This window comes from Sciurus vulgaris (genome assembly GCF_902686455.1).
Source record: "Sciurus vulgaris genome assembly, chromosome: 6".
NCBI lineage: Eukaryota > Metazoa > Chordata > Mammalia > Rodentia > Sciuridae > Sciurus > Sciurus vulgaris.
In genome coordinates, this window is record NC_136466.1 from 74,101,666 (window position 1) to 74,123,100 (window position 21,435).

The window sequence follows — 21,435 nt, forward strand, 5'->3', positions numbered from 1 at the left end:
ATGGATCAAGAACCTTGAAATCAGACCAGAGACCCTGCATCTTATAGAAGAAAAAGTAGGTCTAAATCTTCAACTTGTTGGCTTAGGATCAGACTTCCTTAACAGGACTCCCATAGCACAGGAAATAAAAGCAAGAATCAACAACTGGGATAGATTCAAACTAAAAAGCTTTCTCTCAGCAAAGGAAACTATCAGTAATGTGAAGAGAGAGCCTACGGAGTGGGAGAATATCTTTTGTCACTCATACTTCAGATAGAGCGCTAATATCCCGAATCTATAAAGAACTCAAAAACCTCTACACCAAGAATACAAATAATCCAATCAACAAATGGGCTAAGGAAATGAACAGACACTTCACAGAAGAAGATGTACAAGCAATCAACAGATATATGAAAAAATGTTCAACATCTTTAGTAATAAGAGAAATGCAAATCAAAACTACACTAAGATTCCATCTCACCCCAATTAGAATGGCGATTACCAAGAACACAAGCAACAACAGGTGTTGGAGAGGATGTGGGGAAAAAGGTACACTAATACATTGCTGGTGGGCTTCCAAATTAGTGCAGCCACTCTGGAAAGCAGTATGGAGATTCCTTAGAAAACTTGGAATGGACCCACCATTTGACCCAGCTATCCTACTCCTCGGCCTATACCCAAAGGACTTAAAATCAGCATAGTACAGAGATACAGCCACATCAATGTTCATAGCGGCTCAATTCACAATAGCCAGACTGTGAAACTAACCTAGATGTCCTTCAATTGGTGAATGGATAAAGAAACTGTGGTATATATTTACAATGGAATATTACTCAGCTATAAAAAATAATAAAATTATGGCATTTGCAGGCAAATGGATGAAACTGGAGAATATCATGCTAAGTGAGATAAGCCAATCTCAAAAATCCAAAGGACGAATGATCTCGCTGATAAGCGGTTGATGACACATAATGGGGGGTGGAAGGGGGACAAGAATGGAGGAAGGAGGGACTGTATAGAGGGAAAAGAGCAGTGGGAAGAGTGGCGGGGAAGGAAAAAATAACAGAATGAATCAAACCTCATTACCCTATGTGAATGTATGGTTACGCAAATTGTATGCTGTTACTCCATGTAAAAACAGAAACAACATGTATCCCATTTGTTTACAATAAAAAAAAAAATTAAAAAAAAATTTTTTAAATCTCAACTTTAGTTGAACTGAACTAAATCACCTTTACAGACAGCACTTTTTTTTTTTTTTTTGGGGGGGGGGGAGGGGGGAGTTACTGATGATTTAATCCCGGAGCAATTTGCCACTGAACTTCATCCACAGCCTTGCTTAGGGCCTTGCTAAATTGATGAGGCAGGCCTTGAACTTGTGATCCTCCTATTTCAGTCTCCTGAGCCCCTGGGATTACAGGTATGAGCCACTGTGCCTGGCCAGACAGAATTTATGAGGGACTTCTGGGCCTACATAAACCCATAAACTCATTCCCACAATAATCTCTTCTCTGAATGCCTCTCATACATTTTCATTCTCTCTCTCTCTCTTTCAACACACACACCCTATGGGTTTCTATTTCTCTGAAGAACAGTCGGAAGGAAGGAAGGAAGGGAGGGAGGGAGGGAGGGAGGGAGGGAGGAGAAAGAAAGAAAGAGAAAGAAAGAAAAGAAAGAAAGAAAGAAAAAGAAAGAAAGAAAGGAAGGAAGGAAGGAAGGAAGGAAGAGAAAGAAAGTAAGTAAGTAAGTTAACAAGTATGGTCTCAATTATTCCATTTGTTTTAGGCCACATCCATTTTAAACATAAAATTCAGCTTTATCAGGAAAACAGACTTTAAAAACACTAAATCTTGGAGTAGGTATTACATGAATGTGGTACACATTTTTAAAAGTATAAGAAAATATACCTGTACCTTAACCATCTATAGAGGCAGATGCAGTCACTATTACCAGTTTCTTTTCTGTCTTTTCAAACTCTAGTTCCTAGAAACCCAAAATTTTACAAACAATGCTATAGATAGTCTTTTGGAGGACAAAAATGTATATTTTATGGTAGAATCTAATTTGTGCTTTCATTAAATATTAGTATTATGGAACATGAAATACTTGGGAATTTTGAATGGTATTTAAGCTACAGAACAGTTTTAATTTTAAAACTATAAAACAGATACGGAACAAGAATAAACAGTCTTCTATTTAAATCTGATTATATAATACTTCAGTGTGGAAATCCATCAGAAGTGGGTCCATGATCAGAGGTAATTAGGAATAAGCTGGTTAGGGAACTTTATAGCCATATAAGCAGATAGGTTATAAGGAATTTCCATTATGGATTGCCAGAGTAAGGTGAGAGAATCTAGATATTTTGCTAATTTCCTGTCTACATAAGCAACTTTTATTGACTTTACTGGGGCTAGAGGATTTACTTTTAAGTTCACTTGCTTACTCACAAGGCTGGCAAGTTGGTACTGGTTTGGACCCCAAGTTGGTCTCTCCACAGGGTTACTTATGTATTCTCATGACAATGTAGTAGCTGGTTCCAGAATGAGCAATATACAGAGACCAAGGCAGAAACTACTGTGTCTTTTATGATCTGTCCTTATAAATCACCCACTCCTTTAGTATCTTACTGGTTGCACACACAGGCTCTATTCAATATAGGAGAGAACTAGAAAAGTCATGAAAAACCAGAATGCTACACCATTCTGAAAATTATTTATGCCCTACTTAGGCAAATCTTCTTTGAATATCAGGCAAATATTTATTTTTTAATATGTTTACTGTCTGATAAGAAAACATTAAAGATACTAATACTAGATTTGGGGGGGGGACAGACTTGGGGATGGTACTGGGGATTTAACCCAGGGGTGCTCTACCACTGAGCAACATCCCCAAATCCTTTTTATTTTTATTTTGAGATGAGGTCTCACTAAGTGACCCAGGCTGGTCTCAAACTTGAGGTCAATCTCCAGTGCTGGAAACTGAACCCAAGGCCTCATGCTGTTAGCAAGTGCTCTACCACTGAGGTATATCTTTAGCCCCTTATTACATTTTTTAGTTTACCAAATAAGACACTATCCTGATTTTTTATTAACACCTATTCTTAAATTTAAGGCCAAGAAGCAAGTTACAACTCTAGTAAATAACCAAGATGACATGACAAAAAACAAACTGGCTTTGGTAACATAAAAGTGGAATACGATTTTCTAAATTTTGTATACAGATGAGTTTTAGAAAAAAGATATCTGATAGAAGCTCCCTGTATCACTTCAGAAAATATATTTTAAAAATACATTGTTAAAACATAGTATGTTCTCATTCTGTAGACATAACAACTAAATCACAAGCTTAAGTGATTTGTCCTAATCTAGTTAAATACAGAGTCAAATACTTGAATCCAGGTTTCTTTTTCTACTGAACTACGGTCAACAATTCTTTTTTTCCCCTCCTTCAGATGTTTCTTTCTATTGAATTGACCATTACACTTCTAAAGTTCTGAAATAGCCAATAGACCACAGATATTTCTTCAGGCTTCTGCTTGAAATCAACAGCTTCAACAAACTGCTGGCCTTGATTCAGGGCCAATCAACAAATTCTTACATAGAAATCTGAATATATTTATCATTAACAGAAAGATATCTACCTATAGCAGCGACTGGTCCTTAATTTCAGTAAAAATGGGTTATTCTGTATAAATATAATGAGTATATATGTACTAGGTATGAAGAAATTCACATGTTCTAATTAAAGAAAATGATGACTACGGATAATATAATGAACCAGAAGCCTACACTACTAGATTTATACAGGACCTTCAACAATTTCATTAAAAACCAATTAAAAAGCCAAGTAAGAGATTTTAATCTGCAAGTCAGTAAATCTGAAATAAATTAAATTTTTAAAAAACCAATTATAGCCAGGCATGATGGCACATACCTGTAATCCCAGTGACTCAGAAGGCTGAAACAAAAGAGTCACAAGTTCAAGGCTAGCCTCAGCAATTCAGTGAGGTCTGAAGAAACTTAGTGAGACCCTGTTCCAAAATGAAAAATAAAGAAGAACTAGGGAATGTAGCTCAGTGGTAAAGTATTCCTGGGTTAAATCTCTGGTACAAACACACACACACACACACACACACACACACACACACACACACACACACATACAGATAAACATACACACAATAATCTACTGTTTCAGGCATATATAAGCAATATACACCGAACACAGATGAAAGGGAATCCTTTTCCCATCCAGCTATTCTTATCAATTCCTTACATTTAATATTTTATCAAGAGAATTTTCATGGTTTAAGTTTAGTTCTTAAGGTCCTAATAACTAGGACATCTGAATCAGGCTGACATCTGAATTGAGATGTAAACTTTCTGTCAAAGATCTAATTTGACACTAAATCAAGAATCTCATAAGTTCAATACAAACTAACAGGAAATCATAACACAAAGCAACTCATCATCAAATACTATTAAGTTGGGGGAAATTTTTTAAACAATATGTAATTCCAGAAAGCATGTAAATTCCTCTATGACAGTGAAGGAATAATTGAATTTTGAAGCTGCCATGATACATTATATTGACACAGCAAACCTGATTTTTCTACCATATCACTTGGCTTTTGAGCAAGTATTAAATTTCTGTGAAAATTCCTACCAGTTTCAACTGAGATCCAACTTAATAGTTGGTTAGAAGATGTGTTCTTGGTGAATATTTAACCAAACTAGTATAATAATTAAAATAAATTTATAGATTTTGTCCATGGTTACACTTTTCCAACTTGTAAGTTTACCTAACTGATTGCTTACATGTCTTCAAGTGCTGTTGATATGTAAACTGATGTACATTAGAGAAGGCAAAGGAAAAACTCTTGTGTTAAAACTAAGAAACACTACTGAAATACTAGAAATGATATTGGTCTTTGAAATGAAACTATGGCAAAGACAAAGAAGACAAAAGAAATGAATGACATGGAAGAGATGAGTAGAATGCCATAGCCCTAATTAAGATACCAAAATCAAGTTCTAATGAACATCAAAGAATACAACAGGGAAAATGTGTTACAGTTGTAAGGCAACAAAGACAAAATTTTGGAAAAAAGAACACTGGCTAAATATATAAAATGCTTTTTATAACAGCAGCATAGTATCATTTATACATTGTCTGAGATACTTAGCAGTCGAAATGCAGACACACTAAAAATACTGTATAGGAGCAGAGAGTGTAGCTCAGTGGTAAAGTGTGTGCTTATGCAAAGCCCAGAGTTTGATCCCTAGCACCACAAAAAGAAGAAAAAAAAAACTATATAAGATCACTTAAGATATGCATACATACATATTCCAAATTAAAAAAAAAAAAAAATCAAACTCCCAAGCACTTTTGGTCTCAAGTATAAGGGATTCTCAACCCATATGACAGTCCACTCAGACATTAATAAAAGCTAAGATTGAAGGCCAAAACAGATTTACATCTGAATTTATTCACAGATGGCAAACTTAAAGAAATTAGAATACTAGACTCATGAATTTAACTTAGGAAGTCTAAAATTAACTATTTACAAGGAATATATGCATAATCAAGATGCATTAATAAATCTTCAGATCTTAATATACTGTCATTAGTAAATCATCACCTATACCTGGTAGACTCATACAGCTGAAAAAAACTTTAAGGAACTATGGAGGGAAAGTCTGAATTTTAGTCTACTATAACTTAGGCACCCATCTCCCCTAGGTTTCTGATTTCACATTCCTAAGACAGAAGATGGGTGGGAGGAAGGACACAAGAGAGATTTTACCACATCTACAGTTACTTCTAATTCTAAAATTCTCTTTCCTCCTCATTTCATCCTTCAGTTTTTCTGAAGGCAAGTAAGCAAATCTGAAACAAAGAGTTAGGATTTGAGGGCGATCTGGCTGCGACATCTGTCACCCCATTGATCGCCAGGGTTGATTCGGCTGATCTGGCTGGCTAGGTGGGTGTCCCCTTCCTCCCTCACCGCTCCATGTGCGTCCCTCCCGAAGCTGCGCGCTGGGTCGAAGAGGACGACCTTCCCCGATAGAGGAGGACCGTTCTTCGGTCAAGGGTATACGAGTAGCTGCGCTCCCCTGCTAAAACAAAGAGTTACTTAAATCTAACAAAGCGGGGAAGTAAAGAAACTATAATTATCATGAATCTTCCACTTAGTGTCTTCTTTTAGCAGAGACAAAAGTAGTAAGTAAATTAAGAAGTTCTAGGCTTCCTTTTAAGAGAGGTGTTTTGCGTTTTGTTGGTGTACCAATTTATACGCGGAGAAATGGCATTTCATGCTAACAGCTATGACTGATAATAAGTCAAATAGTTACAAAAATACATTGGTATGCTATATTAAATTTTCATCACCACCCCACCACTAAACAACTCCCCACAAAGAATGACCATTAATGTAAAGACCACTGTAGCTTAGTTTGCCTAGAATTTCTAATCTTATGTTTGACTTCCATATTTAATGGATTTGATTGTGAATTCAAATTTAAATTGCACATGTAACATTTTAATAATTCTTTATTTAATTAAGTCTGTCATTTTACCCATCTCTTTCTTGTCATTCTTTTCATTTCTTCTGTCTTCCTTGTCTTTGTTGCAGTTTCATTTCAGACTATCAATTTTAGTGTTTCAATATCACTCAATTTACATTAATGTAAAAACTACTATAGCTTAGTTTGCCTAAAATTTCCAATCTATATTCCAACTTCCATATTTAATGAATTTAACTCTGAATTTAAGTTTCAATTGCACAGGTAATATTTTAAAGATATGAGTACAATTAAAAAATTGTACTTTGTCCTTGAAATGGAAAAAAATACAAAATTAAAATCACAACATCCAGATAGCATATAGAATGCTCACATTCATTATGGAAAATAAACTCCAAATTCCAACAAAAATGCTAAAGGACAAACTTGTTTATAGTCCTTTCTCAACTCAATGCATTCTCCCTCTAACCCCACATCATCCTACTTCCAAAATGTTTCCATTATATTCTATTTGCTTACAAAAAGGACAATTCCTGTCCCAATATGCTGCTCATAATATCAAATGTTTTGACTTCTCTAATCAAATAATATCTTCTGCCTCCTTCCTTTGGGAGCTTTGCAAATAATACGAAGTAGTCTGATTACAAAAAAAAAAAAAAAAAAAAAAAAAGTTAAACCACAGCTTAATTGTTCACCTTTCCCAGGTATTCCCATTTATACTACAAAAGAGCACTACCAAAATAAATGGTTCATTTAGATGCTAACTCTTCCTTGAACAAGTTAGTCAAAGAAATTTTTGAACTTCTACTTGTAGAAACAGCAGATGAGGCAATTTGGACCAATCATCGCTCCAAAAACAATTTAAAAAGCTAGATTAAGATATTAATCTTCTTTTCTTTTGTTTAATTATCAGTTTATTTCTTTAAAATTTTTATTTATTTATTTTACATATTGTGTTTTGATTCAGTGTACACAAATGGAGTACAACTTTTCATTTCTATGGTTGTACACGATGTAGATTCATACCATTCATGTAATCATACATGTACATAGGGTAATGATGTCTGTCTCATTCCACCATTTTTCATACCCCACCTCCCTCTCATTTACTTCTACATAATCTAAAGTTCCTCCATTCTTCTCTCACTCCCCACACCCCCCAACCTCCATTATAGATCATCATCCACTTATCAGGGAAAATATTCAGCCTTTGGTTATTTTGGGATTGGCTTATTTCACTTAACATGATATTCTCCAATTCCATCCATTTATCTGCAAATGCCATATTATTACTCTTCATGGCTGAATAATATTCCATTGTGTATACATAGCAGAGTTTCTTTAACCATTCATCTGTTGAAGGGCATCTAGGTTGGTTCCACAATCTAGCTATTGTGAACTGAGCTGCTACAAACATTGATGTGACTGTGTTACTATAGTATGCTAATTTTAAGTCCTTTGGGTATAAACCGGGGAGTGGGATAACTGGGTCAAAAGGTGAGTCCATTCCAAGTTTTTTGAAGAATCTCCATACTGCTTTCCAGAGTAGCTGCGCCAATTTGCAACTCCAACAGCAATGTAAAAGTGTGCCTTTTTCTCTACATCCATGCCAACATCTATTATTGTCTGTGTTCTTGATAATAATCATTCTAATTGGAGTAAGATGAAATCTTAGAGTTTATGTTTTAATTTGCATTTCTCTAATTACGACAGATGTTGAACACTTTTTCATATATTTATTAATTGCCTGTATATCTTCTGTAAAGTGTCTGTCCAGTTCCTTGGTTCATTTATTGATTGGGTTCTTTGTATTTTTGGTGTAAAGTTTTATAAGTTCTTTATAAATTTTGGAGATTAGTGCTCTGTCTGAAGCAACAAATAACTACTAATATAGTGAGAAATGACTAACCAGCTCAAATCCATTAGAAGTCAGGAACCCAGAAAGGTGATCTCAGCTTTTGCCTTTTGACTTTGCACACAAACATTTAAGCTTTGATGTCTGCTGCCTGCACTGCAGGACTGGGGGACCAAAGTAAGAGTCTGGAAACTACTAAGGGTAAGGACTACAGTGAAAACACCATTGGCTTTGGGTTGAGATTCTCAAGGGCTACACTTTACAAATAAAAAGGAACCAAGAGACTATACAATGTTTTCCACTAGTATAATAAAATATGTGAGATAATTAATTTACAAAGAGAAAAGTTTTGTTTTGGCTTGCAGTTCTAAAGTTTCCAATTTGTAATCTAGTGGCTTCATTGCTTTGGATCTCTAGCAAGGTAGCACATCACAGCTGCAGTGCATGGCAGAGCAAATCTTCACCTCATAAGCCAGGAAGCAAAGCAAAAAAGGAGGAAACTAGGCCCCCACAATCCTCTTCTATAGGACACTAGCAATACTAAGGACCTCCCACTAGGCCACACCTTCTAAAGGTTCTACTACCTCCCAACAGCACAATCCTGGGACCAAGTGCTTAACACATGGATCTCTGAGGGACACTACCCACATTCAAACCATAACAAAAACTTATTATGCACTTAGGTCAGATTTAAGTTTCTAGGTGGCCCAGGAAAGTTAAAGATGTGAAATTTGATTGAGATGGTCTTATACCCCCAGGCACTTAGCAATAATAAATAAATATCTTCTTTAGAGAAACATCAGCTTTATCATATATCAGATTACTTCTACTACAGACAAGTGAATCAGATTCACAGAGACTTGGAAACACTGGCATTAAGAAACAGCAAAATAACTATGCTTATTATACTCCAGAGGATAAAAGTCAAGCTTAAATATTTTTGCTTGGACTGAAAACTACAAAACAGATATATATATAACTATAACACAGATTTGAAAAAATAAAAATTCTAGTACTGTGAAATAAAATAGCCTATAATCAAGTACTTACTGGATGAGTAAGCAACAGGTTAAACATAGGTAAAAAACCATGAACTCTGAAGATAAAACTATCCAGAATAAAGTCTCTAGGACAAAAAAAAAAAAAAAAAAAAAAAGGGAGAAAATCATAAAAGAGGGTAAAAGACAGATAAGAGGGTCTTAACATACTAACCTGGAATCCCAAAAGTACGAGAGAATATGAGGCAAAGGTAATATCTTTTTTGCTTTTTATTTATTTTGCAGTACTGGAGAGTGAACCCAGGGGCGCTTTACCACTGAGCTACAATGCCAGACCTTTTTATTTTTTATTTTGAGAGTGTTCAGTCTTGCGAAGTTACCAAAGCTGGTCTCAAACTTGAGATACTCCTGCCTCAGCCTCTGCAGCAGCTGGAATTACAGGCATGCACCACTGCACCCAGGAGATAAAGGTACTATCTGAAGAAACTACTGCTAAAGAATTCTCAGGACTGATAAGACACCAGTTCACACGTTCCTGAAGCCCAAAGATTAAATGCGTATTCACAGCATGGTGAAACAACAGAAAAGAAAGACAAAGTTAAAAATCTTAAAACCAAAATGATAGCTACTTTAAAAGGGGAAATATAATTTAAAAGGAGAAACACAAAGAGCTAATAATAAGGGAATGGGACAGAATGAAGTAAGCACCAACCTAGAATGTGCTCAAAGAATAAACTGTTATGCTAGAGATCTATATCTAGAAAAAAAATATCTATATCTAGAAAAAGAATGAGATAAAATAGCTAGGCTCAGTGGCCCACACCTGTAATCCCAGCTACTGGGAAGTTGGGGCAGGAGGATCACAAGTTCAACCTGAGCATCTTAGGGAAACTTTGTCTTTAAAAAAAAAAAAAAAAAAAAAAGTGTGGGTAGCTCAATGGAGGAATGTTTGCCTAGCAAGCAGGAGGCAAAAACAAACAAGTGAACAAAACCAAATGAGATAAAATAGGCATTTTCAGGCATACTAAATAAAATTCTGAAAGATGTATTTCAGATTCTTTAAGATCAATGAAAATGCTCCTAAGTGTGCAGGAAATGTAAAATATGAGTAAATACATGAGTTGACTGACACAGAATACTGATAGTGTAAAATAAAAATGAGGGAGAAGGAAAATAGGAATGAACTAAAATGTACAACAACAATATTATATGAGTATTGCTGCAAGTAAATAGAATTTACTTGCATCATCTTAGAAGAGACTAAAGTTATGGCTTAATATTATACTTTATAAGATGTATACTGTAATTTCTAGAGTCACTAGTAAGAGAAGAGAAAAAGAGGTCATAACCTCCAAATAATGAGAGGAAAAATCTAAACGATGAAACAGCCAATTAATCTAAATACTTATAAAGGTGAGAAAAGAAAAGAATTAGCCCATGACACAAATGTATATAATAAGATTTAAGTCCAAATATGTCACATAAAAGACACCTAAAACAAAAGAATATAAGTCTAGAGGTAAAAGAATGGAAAAAGACCTGCTCATGCAAACAGTAATAAATAGAAAGCTGAAGTTATACACCAATCCCAAACTAGATTCTAAAGCAGAAAGTACTACCAGAATAAAAGAGGATTGCTTCAAAATGTAAAATCACTGAGAAGACATCATTAATATGCATCTCTATGCCACCACTAGCATAACCTCAACTGCGTAAGTTGACAAAAACTACAAGGGGAAATCAGATCTGAATGAAGTATTTTCACATACCCTTCAGTAATTGATAGGAGCAAACAAAAGATCACTAGTGATACTTAAAGACACTACACACAAAACTACAGAAAAGAAAAGACAACAAATAATTGGCCTTCTGTATCCATGGATTCTGCATCCCATCAATCAAAAATATGTTTAAAAAATTGTACTGAACCTGTACAGAATTATTTCCTTTGTCATTATTCCCTAAACAATTCAGTATAACTATTTATATAAAATTTACATAATATTATGTATAGTAACTAATCTGGAGATGATTTAATATACACAGAGGTTGTGCATATGTTAGACATAAATTTTACATGATTTTATATAAGGGACTTGAGCATTTGTGGATTTTGGTTATTTGTGGAGAGTCTGAAACTAGTTCCCTATGGAAACCTAGGGATGACTGTATTGTGTTGAGGTCATCTCAAAATCTAAAATTAACAGGATTCTTGAAACAATGTGTTCTTAGATTACACCTAAAAAATGTTAGAATTTAAAAACAAATGAAAAGGTAACTAGAAAAATCTCCATATGTTTAGAAATTGCAAATTATTCCAAATAATTCAAAAGTCAAAGAAATCATAATGAAAATTAGAAAACTTAAAATGAATTATAAAAGTACTAAATACTAAGCTGGGTGTTGTGGTGCACACCTATAATTCCAGTGGCTCAGGAGGCTAAGGTAGGAGGAATGAGAGTTCAAAGCCAGCCTCAGCAATGGTGAGGCCCTAAGCAACTCAGCAGGATCCTGTCTCTAAATAAATAAAATATAAAAAAGGGTTGGGGATGTGGCTAAGTGGTTAAGTGCCCCTGGGTTCATTCCCTCATACAAAAAAACAAAAAACAAAACCCAAAACAAACCCCCCCCACACACACACACAAAACCCCTACATACCCGAACTAGTAATACAGTTAGCTAAATAGTGCTTCATAAGGGAAATGCTTAGCCTTAAATGAGTATATTTTAAAAGAAGTACTGAAAGTAAAGGACTACAAAATTAACAAAAGAATAACCAAGTAAACTTCCAGATAGTAGAAGCAAGGAAATAAAGAAATTAATGCAATAAAAGAAGAATATACAATGGAAAGAAATGACAAAAAAAATTTGGTTCTACAGAAAGACAGTCTCTTGTGAAACTGACAAAGGAAAAAGAGAAGGTACAAATAATCTATGCGGTACATGAAAACTGAATTCTTTCCTATAGCCATTAAAAGGTCAACAGAATACTTAACCGATTTTATGCCAGTTAATTTAAATTTTTAGATGAAAAAGATAAATTCTTAGGGGGAAAATTACTAAAATACTCACAAGACAAAATCTATATGAGCTTAAAAATGGGAAATTGTAGAACTGAAGAGACAGTTCACAGAACTACGGTCAATCAACAAATATAATCATCTTACTGCAATTAGAATGGCTATTATCAAGAACACAAACAACAGTAGATGTTGGCATGGGTGTGGGGAAAAAGGCACACTTTTACATTGCTGGTGAAGTTGCAAATTGGTGCAGTCACTCTGGAAAGCAGTATGGAGATTCTTCAAAAAACTTGGAATGGACTCACCTTTTGACCCAGTTATCCCACTCCCCAGTTTATACCCAAAGGACTTAAAATTAGCATACTATAGTAACACAGTCACATCAATGTTTATAGCAGCTCAGTTCACAATAGCTAGATTGTGGAACCAACCTAGATGCCCTTCAACAGATGAATGGTTAAAGAAACTCTGCTATGTATACACAATGGAATATTATTCAGCCATGAAGAGTAATAATATGGCATTTGCAGATAAATGGATGGAATTGGAGAATATCATGTTAAGTGAAATAAGCCAATCCCAAAATAACCAAAGGCTGAATGTTTTCCCTGATAAGTGGATGATGATCTATAATGGAGGTTGGGGGGTGTGGGGAGTGAGAGAAGAATGGAGGAACTTTAGATTATGTAGAAGTAAATGAGAGGGAGGTGGGGTATGAAAAATGGTGGAATGAGACAGACATCATTACCCTATGTACATGTATGATTACATGAATGGTATGAATCTACATCGTGTACAACCATAGAAACAAAATGATGTATCCCATTTGTGTACAATGAATCAAAATGCAGCCTGTAAAAAAAAAAATAATAATTAAAAAAGACTATAAAGTCAAAAATGCAAAATTCCCCAAAGATCAATATTTTCTTAAAAAAATATGAAAAAATGTCCAACATCTCTAGCAATTAGAGAAATGCAAATCAACACTACACTGAGGGACTGGGGTTGTGGCTCAGTGGTAAGAGTGCTTGCCTGGCACATGTGAGGAACCACGTTCGATCTTCAGCATCACATAATAATAAATAAATAAAATAAAGTTATTGTGTCCATCTACAACTGAAAAAAAAATCTACACTGGATTCCATCTCACTCCAGTCAAAATGGCAACCATCAAGAATACAAGCAACAATAACTGTTGGCAAGATGTGGGGAAAAAGGAAGACTTGTACATTGCTGGGGGGACTGCAAATTGGTGCAAACACTATAGAAAGCAGTATGGAGATTCCTAAGAAAATGTGGAACCAAACCACCATGACCTAGTGATCCCACTCCTAGGTTTATACTTAAAGGACTTAAATTAGCATACTAGCCACATCAATGTTTATAGCAGTTCAATTCGTAATAGCTAAACTATGGAATAACCTAGGTGTCCTTCAACAGATGAATGGATATAAAGAAACTATGGTATATACACACAATGCAGTATTTTTCAGCCTTAAAGAATGAAATTATGGCATTTGCCAGAAAATGGATGGAACTGGAAAATATTATGCTAAGCGAAATAAGCCAATCCCAAAGAACCAAAGGCCAAATGTTTTCACTGATATGCGGATGCTAATTCACAATAAGGGGCGGGTGTGCAAAGAATAGAGGTATTTTGGACTAGTCAGAGGGGAGAGAAGGAAGGAGAAGGGGCATTGGGGTTGGAATGATAGTAGAATGAACTGGACATTATTACCCTATGTGCATATACGATTACATGACCTGTGTAACTCTACATCTTGTACAACCAGATGAATGAGAAGTTAAGACTCCATGTACATATGATGTGTCAAAATGCATTCTACTGTCATGTATAAATAATTAGAACAAATTAAACATTTTTTTTTTAAATGAGAAATTGTGGGCTGGGGATATAGCTCAGTGGTAGAGAGCTCGCCTAGCTATGTGTGAAACACTAGGTTCAATCTCTAGCATTGCAAAAAATAAAATAAAAGAAGGGGGATATCACATTATAAAAAGTTTTCCATGAAGAAAATTCCCATTCCAGATTCTCTGCTGAATTATTAACAAACATTTATAAAGAAACAATTCCAGTCATACACAAATTCTTCCAGAAAATGAGCGTCAGTTCATTTTTTAAGGCCAGCACAATGTTGATTTCAAATCCTGACAAGGACAGCATAAGCCCTCTCACATGTACATCGTTCTGTGACTTAGCCCATTACTTCATTCATTCAGATCTCTCAGCTCAAAGGCTTCTCAAAAAGCCCTTTGCTTACCAGCGTATCTAAACTAGCATCCCATTAGGCTTTATCCACTGAACCTATTGATTTCGAAGCTTGTATACTACCTGATATTATTTGTATGTGCATGTGTGAAGGGGGTGGGCTACAAAGAGAGCACAGGCTTTGTTCACTATTCTGGTCACACTACCTGCACAGAGCAGACTCAAAAAATCTGGGTTGGTTTTACACTACTGGGGATCAAACCCATAGTCTTGCACATGCTGGGCAAGCACTCTACTACTGAACTATAACCCCAGCCTCTAAAAATCTTTGTTAAATAAATGACACACGTTCAGCTTTATTGATTGAGAAAATACAGCCAGTTCTCCATATTCATGAGCTCTGCACCCTTGGATTCCACCAACAGTATATTAAAAATATTTGGGAAAAAAATGTGTCTGAACTTAACTTGTACAGCTTCCCCCCTTTTCATTATTCCCTAAACAATATAGTTTAATTGTTTAATAACATTTACATTTTATTTGGTATATGCTGAGTATCCCTTATTAAAAATGCTTGGGATCAGAAATGTTTGGGATTTTGAATTTCTGAATATTTAATATGTACTTTGCACTTTTACTTTGCAGGACCCTATCTCAAAATCAAACAAAAAGAGTGAGGGATATAGCTCGGGGGTAGCACACCTGCCTAGAATGTATGAGAACATGGGTTTAATTCCCAGAACTGGGGGGAAAAAAGATATTTTTCTTTTATTTTGTATGTGAAATGAGGGTATTAAGTCTGAAAATTTGCTATCACAAGACAGGATGGCCTGAGTATGAAACCAAAACAAGGGAAATGATAGAGAAGACCCAATTAGAGAAACTGGGCCAAGTCCTTGATTTCACATGAGCCACTGGATTATACCTTAGCTAAAGTTTAACTACAAGGAAGTAACACTTCCTTTTATGTTTAAGCCAGTTTGAATTTGGTTTTCTGCAACTTAGAATATAATACAGATGAATCCTAGTGAAATCTTTCAAAAGGCAAAGCATTTGCCTATTTCAGTGTGTAGTGGCATTTTTGAAGGGACAAGTCTTTGTTTTGTGGACCACTCCAAATATCACAGGACACTTAGTGTATTTGGCTTGCACTCACTAATAATCATTGGCCCTGAAGTTACTGTGACAACCAAAAATGTTCCCCATATGTCTCTCACTCCCAAGGGGAACCACAAATCTATTTCATAATAGTTGTTATATATCACTGTTTCTTATAGTGGTTCTACTGATTATGCTTAATGTACTTAATATCGATCTTTAAAGAACCCAAATATCCTAATATATCAAATTTATTAAAATTTTATGTATTAATCCATTTTTAAACAATCACGATTATCTGAATATCTGGCCAAAATCCTTTGTATAGCTTACATTAACTCTTGGGGTAAATAATACTCTTTGAGAATTCTTATTTAAACTTCTTCTTTATACAATACTATAAGGTATGTCACTGACACTGTTGCCTTCTCTTCAGTCATCTGCTACCTTCTTCCTAGATGAAATACCACATATTGGTTTTCCTAGCCTCCCTGCAACTGGGGGATGGGCATGCCAGGATGGACATTTGATATAGACGTTCTGTGGCAGGTTTTCTTGCCTAATCAAGAGATAAGAGGGCAAACTTCTACTTTTCTTTGTTAGCTGTCTGAGAACTATGATGCCTGAGTAGAAAGATTCATCTGCAACCATGATGGGACAAGTACAAAGGTCAGCACACTAAGGATAGTCACGTTTAAAGATGGAAAACACCTGGATCCTTGATAACATCACTGTTCAGTTAAATTGACTAACCATGGACTCCTCCAACTCTAAACTTTTTTAAGTGAGATACTGTTTAAATAATTTTTAGTTGAGTATTCTATAACGTGGGGCACAATATAAGATGTAATCAAGCTCTGACCACTGATTGGCAATCAAAGAACCACTAAGATGACTGTAAGGTTTTTAGTCTGGGTGGCTGAGAGAGGTGGTTACAAAAGAGAAGTCAGGAAGAACAGGAATACAAACACACATATAAACACATGAAGTGAGGGTAGGTGTAGGGTACGGATCAAACTGATCCGTTTAGCATGAGTTACACTTATGATAGTACATTTAAGAGACATACGGCAAACAGTAGAAGTGGGAAGTAGAGTTACAGAAGTGAAAAACACCCATACAGACATGATTTATAATCATAAAGGCAAAAAGGATACGACCACCAAGAAAAATACAGCGAAAACCATGCAGATTCTTGAGAACACTTATTACCTTCCCAGGATCCATTCTATCTCTCCTGCATTGTGCTGCACTCCTTATTTTTAGATAGGATTTATTCCATTGGCAAGGCCAGTTAGAATAATTCCATCCCTCTGAACAAAGATATTGTTTCAGGCTTGGCAGCATGATCTGTTTGTTCATAGTAGAGCTGAGGATTTTGGGGAAAGGGTAGATAGAAGAGAAGCAGTCTCTCTCCCTTTGAAAATAAATGAAGAAAGCTATAACATGAACATTGCTGGTGGCCATCTTTTTGAAACCAGTGGGAGTATAAAACCCAAATGGGAGGACAATATTGAGAGAATTGAGGAGACGTGGAACTTCAGCTCCAATGACATGATCTCTGAACAAACAACACTTCATTTCTACCTATGCACTTTGAATTACAAGAGCCAATATATTACTTCTGTTCTTAAATCCTGTTTGCAGCGTAACAGCTATGTTTAGGAATAAGAACAAAGTCAAGAGAGGGTAAGAAAAGTGTAGAAACTTTCAGAAAAATAAGGAATCAAGAAGTACAACGTAGAACCAAGAAATAAATTATTTTATTACCATAGAATATATTTCACAAATGGGCTAAGGAAATCAAAGATAACAGAAGAAAGGTTGTTGGATTTGGTAATTAGGAGGCCACAGGTGACGTTTAAAATACCAACTTCAGTGGTGAAATAGTAATGGAAGTCGTGATGAAAAGGAAGAATGAATTTAAGAATTCCACAATGTAAGGGCTGGGGATATAGTTCAGTTGGTAGAGTGCTTGCCTTGCAAGCACAAGGCTGTGGGTTCAATCCCCAGCACTGCCCCCCCCCCCAAAAAAAAAAAAGAATTCCACAATGTGGCAAACAATTGGATAGACATTTAACATGTATTAACTCCTTCCATATTCACTGGGTGAGGTTAAGTACTTTATAAACACAGAACACTGTGAGTAGTAACATGACCACAGTTACATAGCTACTAAGTGGTCTTATAAAAGACTTCAAACACAAGATTAAAAGATCTATATGGCTCAAAGTCAATGTTATTCCCACTATACCAGGTTCCTGGGATGAAAAAAATGAGCCTTTGGGGAAAAAAATAAAAACATAATAGCATAGCAAACTCAAAATTCAGAATTGTATCCCAGAATTGAGGAACATACAGCACTTGCATTTGGCAGCCCTGGAAAAGGCATAAGTATGTATGTAGTCTAGAGAGGGAGAGAGTGAAGGTGGTTAAGAAGTGATAAAGGACAGTTCTAGAGAGATGGGAAGGGATGATCATGAATACATCTGGAGGGGGCTGCTGTTGAAAAGAAGAAAAGATATTTCCTCCTTTAAGATATAAACAAACAAGGGGATAATATTAAGAAGAAAATTGGGTAATAGAAGATGCTCTTTTTCTTAACAGGAAGAGATCAAGTTATTTGCTATAAATGAGACAAAATGGAACACAACACTAAAGACCCGGGACAGTACACAAGTTGGTATGAAAACTAACCAATATTCTTTATGTAACTGCTTTTTGGCAACCCTCAGGATTTCAGGGATCAAACTGACAAAGAGGATGAGACCTATTCAGGGCTGGGGACTATAAAGGTTACATCTAAAGAAGTGAAGAATTCTGTGCCATCAATAAAAGCTTGGTAAAAACTGATGATCCTGGATACATACCGAGTCAAATGGTACCAGCAGTAGGTGGGTTGCATGAATAGACAAAGAGGTTTCATAAAGACAGTGAAAGAGAAAACAAGTTCGTTAAGAGTGGAATAGTGAGAAGTTTTAATGAGAGTTTGTGGTCAGAGAAGTTTTGACATGGAGCTTCAAATCATTTTGCCAGAAGCAGTTAGCCATTGATTGCAGCTCAGCAGCCCCAACTTTCCTACTGCCCCTTCAAATGAAAGCACAAAACTGAGAGACAAGGTCTAAACACATGCAGTATTCGATTTCGGAAAAGTAAAGGCTGCCAACAAACAAATGAACTACAAGAATCAAACAGAAATATTTTGTCTTAGAAACTGAACAATTCTATCTCTAAAATTTAATTATAAAGGCCTACCCATGTCAACTTTAAAGGGCATACACTACATCGTTTGTATTTTTAATCACACACCTACATTTTGGGGGCTCAAAACATAATCCAATTATAGGAAAAAATGAAATAATCAGCCACTTTGATTCTACACTACTACTACCACTTTTATTCTACAGTTTGTACTTATAAACTCTGGCAAGGGATCACATCATTTATTTAGGACAGTTTCTTATATCAATAAATTGTGATAACCACTGCCACAGTGCTAAAGGAAGAGAGAGGTAAGACTGGCACAAATCTAAATTTTACAGAAAACATTAAGCTCTATAAGACTTGTCAAGCAGTAGCAACAATTGGGAATACAAGCAATTTGAGAAGTTTGGAGCTTAAAACGTTTTTTTTTTTTTTTTCCATTTTAGTCTTTCTAAATATAACGAAGGGCTTGTACAAAACAGGATTCTAAAGCTTCAGTGTGCAACCCAAGCCAACAGTGAATAAAAGAATAATTTGCTTTTCTTTTCTTGGGTCGTTACGTGATATCTTACATTTATACGGTCTTCCTTTTTAAAAGGAACGTAACAAGTCCAATTCTTTCACGGGATTTACAAAACCTAGCCTCAGAAGTTCAGAAACCAAAGATTTACTACACCGAAAGAGATTAATTATTTAGATGAACAATCACTTGCCACCACCAGCACCATTCCCCTACTCTGCGTGAGTTCTAGCAGACCCTCCTAAACCATCCCAGACTTGATTCCCTAAGGTGAACAGAATTCACCGGCCTCTGCAATACAAGCCTTTTCTTTTTAACTCCACATGCCGGGCTTTCGGGTAATCTTCCTAAAGAGCTAAAAACTTTGAACAGAAGCAATAAGATCGAAACAAGGAAGACTGGGAAGCCACTAAAACAGGAGGGGAGGACGACCCGCCTACCTAACGCGAACCGGGCACCGTTCTCCGGGTGAAGCTTGCTCAGAAGCCAAGAAAGGTAAAGAGGGCAGAGGGCGTCACGACCCTCGCCCACTGTATGAGAATGAAGGACCTGTGAAGCCAGAGGCCAAGTGGAGGCCTAAAAGGGGGCGCAGGGCGGGAAGCCGGTGGGACATGGAGACCAGAGCCACAGAGCCGGCCGAGCCCACAGGGTTCGGAGTGCGGAGGGGAAAAGCCCAAGGAGCTTTACCAGGGCGGGAGACGCCAAGGCTCGCAGCCTCACTCACCTGCCAGACGCTCGCCCGGAGGCCAGAAGCACGGGCGACGCCTGGGCTCTTCTGCCGGACACAGCCCCTGCCGCCGCTGGAGCTCCAGGACCCGAGAGTCGCGGATGGTACAGGAGCAGGCAAAGCGGCTACAGGACCCGAGCCCAGGGAGACGTACATAGGGGGCGCCGGGCGCCCGGGAAGGCTTCACCTTCCTCACCAGCAGCCAACAGCGCTTCCCGGGAACAGCATCGCGCCAGCCTCAGTCCGCTGCCCCCCGGGCCTTCGCCCGAAGCTTCCCCCAAGCAGCGGCCGGGTTTCCGGCGGCTACACCCCGCCCCCTCACTACTTGGCCTCCGCCATCTTGTTGGAGGCGGGAAGAATACAATGCGCACGCGTAAATGCAGGCGGGCGTCCCGCTGACTCGAGTCCAGGAGCCGCAGTGCGCAGGCGCACGGACTGCTGCGCTCTTTCGGCAACGTCCGTTTTCGCCGCGTTCTTCTGTGACCGTGGCTGCTAGGAAAGCGGACTGCGGAGTCGTCAGACCGGTTCACCTTTCCTGAAGTGTACTGCAGCCAAGTTAATAGAATCTTCTGCGCACACTGCAGCCAGTTGTTCTGCAGCTATCTACCGGGCTCCCACCATAAGAAGTCCCGGCTAGCCCCTGATGATAGATTGACTGAAACCCGGCTCTAGCATGCCAAAGGAGCTCCTATTCTAGTGGAGAAGACTTGAGATGAACAAGTTCTTGTTTTGTAACTGCGCCCCTAACCTCCTCCCCCGTTCTGTTTCAAAACGTTCCTCTTCAGGGAGTCCTCCCGGCTTGTCTCAGTTTGATCAGTACTTTACCTTGCATTACCTTTCCAGCTCAATTTCATTCAGTGTTAACAATGTCACTAGGGTTTCTGTTACATACTAGATACTGCTCCAGGCTCTAGGTTTACAGCAATAAGGAATATGAATGCATGGAACACATAAGTATTGGGAAGGTCCCAGGGTAGAGTCTTTCAGACAGGGAACAGCAAAACAGGCCTAAGTTGGGAATGAGTCTGGTGTGTAAGAGGGGCAAAGAAGTAGACCATGTGGACATTGTCAGGGAGTATGGTCAGGAGGAAGCAGGGACCAAATCAAGTAGGTCCTTGAGTCCCTGGTAAGAAGTTGGCATTTTATTCCAAGTGTGCCCTCTAACTTGTTGACACCTCACTGCTCCTTACTACTTTTCAGTCATTTCTAGTTCCTAACTGTCTCTGCTTTGTGCACGTTGATTTGATTTCTTAGAACTCTCTTGTTTTTTACGT

General features: G+C 37.2%; 1 protein-coding gene across 1 annotated transcript in view; it reads right to left on the minus strand.

Moving 5' to 3' along the window:
* APC (APC regulator of WNT signaling pathway) overlaps window positions 1–20,528 on the minus strand; it is a 139,836-nt gene extending 119,308 nt beyond the window's left edge. The window contains 3 exon segments of the mRNA XM_079143500.1: window positions 20,159–20,188; window positions 20,191–20,250; window positions 20,252–20,528. Of these exon segments, the coding sequence (XP_078999626.1) occupies window positions 20,159–20,188; window positions 20,191–20,250; window positions 20,252–20,317 (156 nt within the window). The 5' untranslated portion in view covers window positions 20,318–20,528.
* Between the last annotated feature and the right edge of the window lie 907 nt (window positions 20,529–21,435).